This window comes from Piliocolobus tephrosceles, chromosome 1 (assembly GCF_002776525.5).
Source record: "Piliocolobus tephrosceles isolate RC106 chromosome 1, ASM277652v3, whole genome shotgun sequence".
NCBI classification, from domain to species: Eukaryota; Metazoa; Chordata; class Mammalia; order Primates; family Cercopithecidae; genus Piliocolobus; species Piliocolobus tephrosceles.
The window spans coordinates 179,016,044-179,024,129 of NC_045434.1; the positions used below are offsets into that span (position 1 = coordinate 179,016,044).

Below are 8,086 nucleotides of genomic sequence, written 5' to 3' on the forward strand. Positions count from 1 at the left end.
TACTCCACTGTCCTGGCACCCAAACCTGAGTCCCCAATCCCTGGGTCTTTGCTCTTGTTCTTTCCTCAGCTATCTCTCTCTTGTCTTTCATATCCAATCTCACATCACACCTGCTTCCAGACCCTTCCCTGACCTGCTCAGTCTGCCCAGGGGCATCCTCTGGGCTCCCACATTCTCTGGGCTGCTGCCCTTTCCAGTGTGGCTGGCTGGCAGTGAGCTCCCTGCTGGACTGACTCCCTATCAGACTGACTCCCTGCCAGAGCTCCCTGCCCACCAGACTCTAAGCTCCCTGAGGGCAGGACTTGGACCCTTGCAGGGAAAGGAGGGACCAGTCTCTTCCACCAGGGAGAAGTGTTTGGTAAAGGCCGACTTATCTTGGGGGAGTCTCAAAGGTAATAGTGCTTATACCTGACTTCTCACAGTGCACTCCATGCCACCCAGAGGGGCAGACACAGCCACTGAACCGGTCACAAGTGCCACCGTTCTGACATTGGCACTGGAGTCGGCAATCAGCCCCAAAATGACCAGGGGTACAGGCTGGGAATAGAGGAGGTATGATTAGAGGGGCACGGGACAGGGGGCAATTAGGGTACCGATGAGGGCACAGATGGGGCACAGGTTATACAACAGGCTGAGGGTAGAAGGACTGGTCAAGTGAGCAGGGGGGCTTGCTGTGTAAGTCAGGGGCAGAGTGAAGGGTCCGGGTCAAGCTTGTGGCCAGTTCTCTTGGTCAGGGACCATGAGGGTAGGTTAAGCATACCTTCCTGGCACTGGCTTCCTCTCCAGCCAGATCCACAAGAGCAGCCATAGGGGTCTGGGAGGCAGAAGGTGAGGCCCCGGCAGCCTGATATGCCTGGGCACTGCTCCTGGCAGCTCTGCCCAAAACGGCCCTCTCTGCAGGCTAGAAAAAGAGTGTGTGGGGTGTATGGGCCTTTATGGGTCCCTGGGCCCAGGACCTGCCTGTTGCCCTCACCCTCCAAGCTCCACCCACGTGGTTCTAGGGTCTCCTCCCAGTAAGGGATCCTCTCCTGCCTGGGTCCTAGCTCCCCTCCTTCTTACCCTGTTCACAGCGGGTGCCAGTGAAGCCAGGGGGGCATACACATTCACCGTCATGGTCATGGCAGACACCTCCATGTAGGCAGCCTGGGCACTCTTTGGTACAGCCTGGCCCCCAGCGCCCAGCCCCGCAACCTGGAGGAAGGTGTCTTCAGCAGCGGACCCCCACCCACCTGACCACTGCTGCTGAGGACTGGAGATCCAGGGGCTTCAGGGGACCCACAGGAAGTACCCATAGGGCTCTCAGCCTCCCACCCTACCCACAACCTCTGCCCTCTGCCTCTGACCCCGCACGATGAGCCGAAAGAAGGCGCTGCCCAGGGGGCTGGCTTCCAGGTAAGTGGCACTGTAGATGCCGCTTGATGGTGGCTGCACATTTGGGAGCTGCAGCAGGAACCGCCCATCCTGGGCTTCATGCCAGTCCAGAGTGTAGAAGTAGGATCCTGGGGGAGCATGAATGGGTCAGGGGCCTCAGCACTCCATGAGGATTGTGTTACCTCTCTCTGTCTGCCTCTGCTCAGGTCACACCAGTGGGCCCCATGCACAATGATGAGACCTGGGGCCGGCACCACGAGAGCCGATGCCCACGCCACAAAGCTCAGAAGCGCCCTCTTCTTCATGCTCCATCAACCACCCAGTAAATCACCAAGTCCTGCTCAGTCCACCTCCTCCTCATCCCCTAACCCAGTCCGCTTCTCCCCACACCCACTGCCACTGCCCTGGTCCTAGCCTCCAGGGCCTCGCAAGCAGGCTCCTCTGCCTCCAGTGTCACCCTTTCTTGTCCCTCCTCCACCCAGCAGCCAGGGTGATTTTTTACAACAGACTCCTCTTTAACTCCTCCGCTGAAACTCTCCTGGTTCTACAGTGACCTCAGGACAAAAATTCAGCTCCTTAGACACCATTTTCACCAGTTTGGCCATGGCCAAGCCATCCAGCCCCATTCCTCTTCACACACTTCTTGACTCCTAACATTTCTGAATTCCCAAATGGATTGTTTGTCTTCCAGAAACACCCTTGTGTTTCAGATCCCCCTGCTCTTAGTCCCTCCTCCTGGAATGCCCTTCCTTCCCTTTCTGCCTTCTTTGTCTTCCCATTTCTCCTCTGAGCACAATTCAAGTGCCACTTACTCCGGGGTCTCTCCCATGAGCCTCTCCCTCTTAGAAGAATGCCCCAGTCCCTGCCCCACCCGTTTCTTGCCTCTTTGCTCAGGGCTGAACAGACAGCCTAGAGACGCAGGTCTGTCTGTGTCTCTTCACATCTGTCAGTTCAGGGAGTCCAGAGCTCAGGAGGCAGCCCCCATGGCCAAAGGAAAGGGTCTTCCTCCCTCAGGAGCCCAGGGATTCAAGAGTCAGCCAAGGGGTTGTGAGCCTGAGGACTGAGGCAGGAATCTTGGGGCCACATAGGAAAACAGCTTCCTCCTATGGGGTGGCCAAAGGGTCAGGATGGAGGACAGGCCTGGACTGAGATCCCAGGGATCTACCCAGGCCTCAGCAGCAGGCTGTCTTGGGTATGAAGGATCTGGGCTGGACAGATCTTTGGGAGAGGCTAGCCTCTGCCCTGCCTGTGTTGGGCATGATGTTACCAGTGCTTTTCTTCCTCAGGGGGACTGCTGCTGTCTGCCAGGTGGACTATGTGACAGCACCTGCTAACTCCCAGGGGAGAGTCAAAGATGAGGGTTTAACATCATGCTCATCTGGGGCTAAGAGGGAAGGGGCAGCTGACCACAGGCTCCTGGCCCTCTGTGTACAGTAGGAGGGCAGCTCAGAACTACAGATAAGATAGGTGCAGGTGCATCCCATGGGACCTGGTCCACCACAGAGGAGGGGCCCTGGAGGTCGGGTGTGTCAGGGACCAAAGCTGAGGGTTCCACGGGCGATGAAAGTGTTGAGCCCTCAAACGATGGGTCTACCTACCCCACCAGTTCAAATGCCCCTCTCACCGTTGCTCTTCCAGATCACATCTGTCTGCTTCTCCTTGTGCACACGTGCAGAAAGTACAGCGGTGTCGCCTTTGTTCACAGTGTGTGTGACCTTGTCTGGAAGCAGGTGGGCTGTGGGATGGAAGGTAGGTCAGCGGCCTGGTTTCCCCCGCGCCATCCCCTCGCCTGCCAGACTCACCTCCTGGGCTGTTGTGCACGTAGATGACGCGCGTGCGCCGTATCCCGGCGCCGCCCACGCAGGAGAAGACACCCACGAGGTCCGAGGGCTTTGAGAAGCCGCGAAGCGTGACCTGGTGCGAACCGTTGCGCGCCAGGCGCAGGGGCTGCCCGGGCGGGGTGCGCACGATGCGGTCGTCCTTCTCCAGCAGCAGGGGCTGGCCCCAGGCGTCGGAGCCCCTCCCAGCCCCGGCCTCCCCAGACACGCAGGTCAGGAAGAAGCGCTGGGGGTCCGTGAGCCGCAGGTTGGCCAGCAGCGTCAGGTCCACCGCCGCTCCTGGGGCCAGGACACCAGTGACCCTATTGTAGTCCCAGCCAACCCTAGTGCCCCAGAACCCCCAGCCCCAATCCTCTGGTCTTACTGAACCACCGCCCCCTCAGAAGAGGGTCTGCAACCTTCACCCTTTTTCCTTCTCCTGCCTGGTTCTTTAGACCCCACAGGCACCTCAGTTTATCAGGCATGCCCATCCCCCTCTGCTTTCCCCTTCCATGCGCACTGGCCTCTTTCCCTCAAGTCTCTTCATTCTAAAAGAACAAAAAACCACGAATCCTCCTCTGGCCGCGTCCCCTCCCTTCTCCTGCCAGATGGCTTCCCTTTCGCCCCAGCTTTCGGAAAGAATGATCTATGCTCCCTGTCACCGTTTCCTCACTTTCTTTTCTATCAGTCCTGTTTCCCCACTCGTCTCTAAAACAGCCCTGCAAAGGTCGCTGTGAGCCACTTCTCCCTGCCCCCACCACGAGAGTGCAGGCCAGGAGAGCCAGCCAGAACAGAAGTGTCCCATGGGTCCCCCTCTCTGTCACTATGGAGATCTAGAAATGTCTGCTGGGCTGGGATTTGAGATGGGAGAGGCTGAGTCTTGCAGCCAGAAGGTTGTGGCGCAGAAATGGAGCTAGGGCTGGGTGCGGTGGCTCACGCCTGGAATCCCAGCACTTAAGGAGGCAGAGGCGGGAGGATCCCTTGAGCACAGGAGTTTGAGATCAGCCTGGGCGACATAGCAAGACCCCATTCTCCAGAAAAAGAAAAACAAAAAGAAATGGAGCTAAGCTTGGGGCAGGGCCCAGAGCCAAGGAGGGCAGCCCCAGGGCAGGCCTGGAGCCCAGCAGACTCAGACAGGAGGTGGGTCTTGGTCTTTGCCTTCCAAAGAGCTCACGCCCTACTTGGAGGAACAGGCATGGACATAGCTGCCAAATGTAGGGCGCCGTGCTTTTGAGCACAGAGAAGGGGCCCCTGATCCAGCCTGGGGGAGTGCAGGGAGATGAAGAGATGTTTCCTGGGAAGTAAAATTGGAGCAGGACACATTGGTGTGAGGACAATGGGTAGGGAGAGAAGTCAGGGGCAGGGAGAGGGCATCCTAGACAGTGGGAACAGCCTGGGCAAAGGCCTGCAGTGGCAATATTATGGCAGTTGAAGGCTCCAGGTTTGTGTGACTGGAGTACAAAAGGTGAGACTGAGGCAGGAGAGACCAAGTGGAGTCAGAGTCCAGGTTGGACGGTGGAGAGCCTGCGAGCCTGCCTCAGCTCCAGGACCCAGCACCCCTCCACCAGCCCTTCCTTCTCTATCTCTGCTAGCTGACTGTCAAGCAGTTAATTAGTTTAAATGCCACCTAGCTTATCAGTGTTTGAAAGGCTACCATGAGCAAATGAAGCTGGCATTTACTGACCGCCCAGCACATACCAAACCCCCATTTTCCACTGGATCCTCACAACCAGTGAAGTGGATATTCTTTCATTTATAGAGGAGGATCATGGTAATTATTCTACTGGCTTCTTTGAGCAAACTCGCCCACTCCCCTGGTTTTAACCATCACCTCTGAGTCAATAACTCGGGAACCGTGTTTCAGCTTGGACCTACATTTCCATCAGCTTTTTCCAAACCTGCTCCTCTCCAGTGCTCCCTGACTCACTGGTCAGCACCTGCCACCTGAGACACAAACTATGGAGTCATCTCTATTCCCATTGTCATGAGAATGAATGTTTGTTGGCTGCCAGTTATGCACCAGGCACTTTACTGATGTTGTCTCATTTTACCATCCCAGCTATCCTGGGAGGTGGATGTTATTATCCCTGTTTTATAGCCAGGAAAGGGAGGCTCAGAGAAGTTAAATAACTTGTCCAAGGTCATACAATTAGTAAGCGGCAGGGCCAGATTGTCTGATTCTAAAGTCCACACCTCTGAGCACTGTGCTGGCTGCCCCAGCAGTCACAGAATTCTGCACATTGTTTCCTGAACGCTTCTTCATCCCACACCCCCAGCTTGCCTTTATTCAGCCCTCCTTACTCACCTGGACCATCCCAACAGCCACAGCCCCTCCTTCTGCAACTCATCCTCCACAGTGATCTAACACCAAATCTGACCTTGTGACTTTCTTGCCTATGACCTCCCATGGCTCCCTGTTGCCCTCAGGATAATGTCCATGCTCCTGAGCCCCCCATGCTGCTCCCACACTGTCCCTCCTGTTGTATTCCTAACAGGCGCCTTCTCTCCTATGCACCTCCATGCCTATGAGACTTGCATTTTTTATGTTCTGGCTGCCTGGAATGAAGACCACCCCTCTTAGTGAAATCTTCCCTGACTCCCTTTTTGTCTCCTACCCGAGGCAGTGTAAGCTGACTCCTCCTCATTGCTCCTCTAGAGCTCCTGTGTCTGTCCCTGTTTAGCCCTCTCCCCCTGTCCTGTGTTCTGCACCAGACCATGAACCACTCAAAGGCAGCCTCTGTGTGCTAATCCTCTGACCAGCAGACTGAAGGAATCAGCTGCTACTTATTCAGAAATCCTTAGCAAACGCAGGGCACTATGCCAACTGCTCTGCATCATTTTCTCATTTAAACCCCATAACAACCATAGGACGCTGGCATCATTTAATCTCATTGTACAGACTTGGGGGTTGCCAGCCTCTCAACTAATGGCCCAGCACTTAGCACAACTCCTGGAATATTGTTGGTGTGCAATAAATGTTTGTCCAGTGAATAACTGAATGAATCCAACACAATGATCCTAGGAACACCCCCTGAAAATGGCCCCCCACAGATCCTCAGATCCAACACAGTCAGCAGCTACTCCTCACTCCTCCCCTGATCTCAGGTTGCAGTGATTTCTGGCACTTGCCTGGGTTTTCCTGGCCTTGATCTCACTTTCTAGTGGATCAAAATGATGGCAGTGATGATAGGGTTTGTTTTCCAAAGTTTTTTATTGTGGTGAAATACATATAACATACATTTTACTATCTTTTATTTATTTATTTATTTATAATTTTTTTATTTTGAGACGGAGTCTCGCTCTGTCGCCCAGGCTGGAGTGCAGTGGCGGATCTCAGCTCACTGCAAGCTCCGCCTCCCGGGTTTACGCCATTCTCCTGCCTCAGCCTCCAGAGTAGCTGGGACTACAGGCGCCCACCACCTCGCCCGGCTAGTTTTTTGTATTTTTAGTAGAGACGGGGTTTCACTGTGTTAGCCAGGATGGTCTCGATCTCCTGACCTCATGATCCGCCCGTCTCGGCCTCCCAAAGTGCTGGGATTACAGGCTTGAGCCACCGTGCCCGGCCTTACTATCTTTTTTTTTTTAGATGAGTCTCGCTTTATCACCCAGGCTGGAGTGCAATGGCACCATCTCGGCTTACTGCAACCTCCGCGTCCCAGATTCAAGTGATTCTCCTCCCCCAGCCTCCTGAGTAGCTGGGATTACAGGCACCTGCTACCACACCCGGTTAATTTTTGTATTTTTAGTAGAGATGGGGTTTCACCATGTTTGCCAGGCTGGTCTCAATCTCCTGACCCTGTGATCTGCCTGTTTGGCCTCCCAAAGTGCTGGGATTACAGGCATGAGCTACCACTCCTGGCAAATTTTACCATCTTAACCATTTGTAAGCAGCATATAACCCAATGTGATTAAATACATTCCTAATGTTGTCCCACCATCACCACCATCCGTCCTTTTTTTTTTTTTGAAAAAGAAAAAAAGTTTAAACAAAATGGAGATGGGGTTTCACTGTGTTGACCAGTCTGATCTTGAACTCCTGGCCTCAAGTGATCCTCCCATCTCGGCCACCTGAAGTGCTGGGATTACAGGTATGAGCCACCGCACCCGGCCCCATCTTTATAACTCTTTTAATCTTGTAAAACCGAGTAAAAATCTTGTAAAAACTCTGTACCCTTTAGACAAAACTCCCCATTTCTTCCTCCCTGCCGCCCATGGCAACAACCATCCTACTTTATGTCTCTACAATAAAATAGGGTTTCTTGGGTGGAAATCAGGGCCTCGGGGCCTAGAAATGGGGTGAGGGACTCAGGGAGACTTACCCACATAAGAAGCCAAGAAGAGGATGGAGAGCAAGAAAGGGGGCACCCGCCAGACCATACTCCAGAGGCCGACCCAGGCCAGCCAGAATGAGCTGGGCCTGGGGTCAGATGCTGTGGGCCTGACTGCTCGGCCTGTGCTGGAGAGTGTGTGTCGGTGCTGGGGAGGAAGAGGAAATGAGATGGCTTGGGTGGGAGGGGTGGCAGGGGAGGGGGTGGAGGACTTCTTCTGCCTTTGAGCCTCTAGGCCCCCAGTCTGGCCCCCACAAGGCTGGGGATGGGTGTGGCCTGGAAGGAGTCACTTGAGGTGGGGGGAAGGTTATGGTAAGGGCAGACCTGGGGACTGTTGGACTGATTTTTCCCAACCCCTGCCTCCCTCCAATCCTGTCTTGCTGGCACAAAGGAGGCAGGAGGCAGGAAAGGGAGGAAGCCAGTGGCTTCCGCCTATTGAGGAAGGGGGTGGGGTAGGGGACAGCGTTCTGGGGTCTCCCCTCCCCCCAGCGCAAACACACAATACGGCCCACGCGAGTCCTCATGTATGTGCCCCAGGACACAGGTGGTTACCTGGGTTTGCTAGAGAGC

General features: G+C 54.9%; 1 protein-coding gene across 1 annotated transcript in view; it reads right to left on the reverse strand.

Moving 5' to 3' along the window:
* The window catches only part of TIE1 (tyrosine kinase with immunoglobulin like and EGF like domains 1), a 23,182-nt gene extending 15,447 nt beyond the window's left edge, over positions 1-7,735 (reverse strand). The window contains exons 1-7 of the mRNA XM_023221569.2: positions 7,508-7,735; positions 3,174-3,488; positions 2,996-3,106; positions 1,344-1,499; positions 1,060-1,191; positions 761-901; positions 409-537 (exon numbers count right to left, since the gene is read on the reverse strand). Coding sequence (XP_023077337.1) covers positions 409-537; positions 761-901; positions 1,060-1,191; positions 1,344-1,499; positions 2,996-3,106; positions 3,174-3,488; positions 7,508-7,565 — 1,042 coding nt within the window. The 5' untranslated portion in view covers positions 7,566-7,735. The remainder of the gene's footprint in view (positions 1-408; positions 538-760; positions 902-1,059; positions 1,192-1,343; positions 1,500-2,995; positions 3,107-3,173; positions 3,489-7,507) is intronic.
* Between the last annotated feature and the right edge of the window lie 351 nt (positions 7,736-8,086).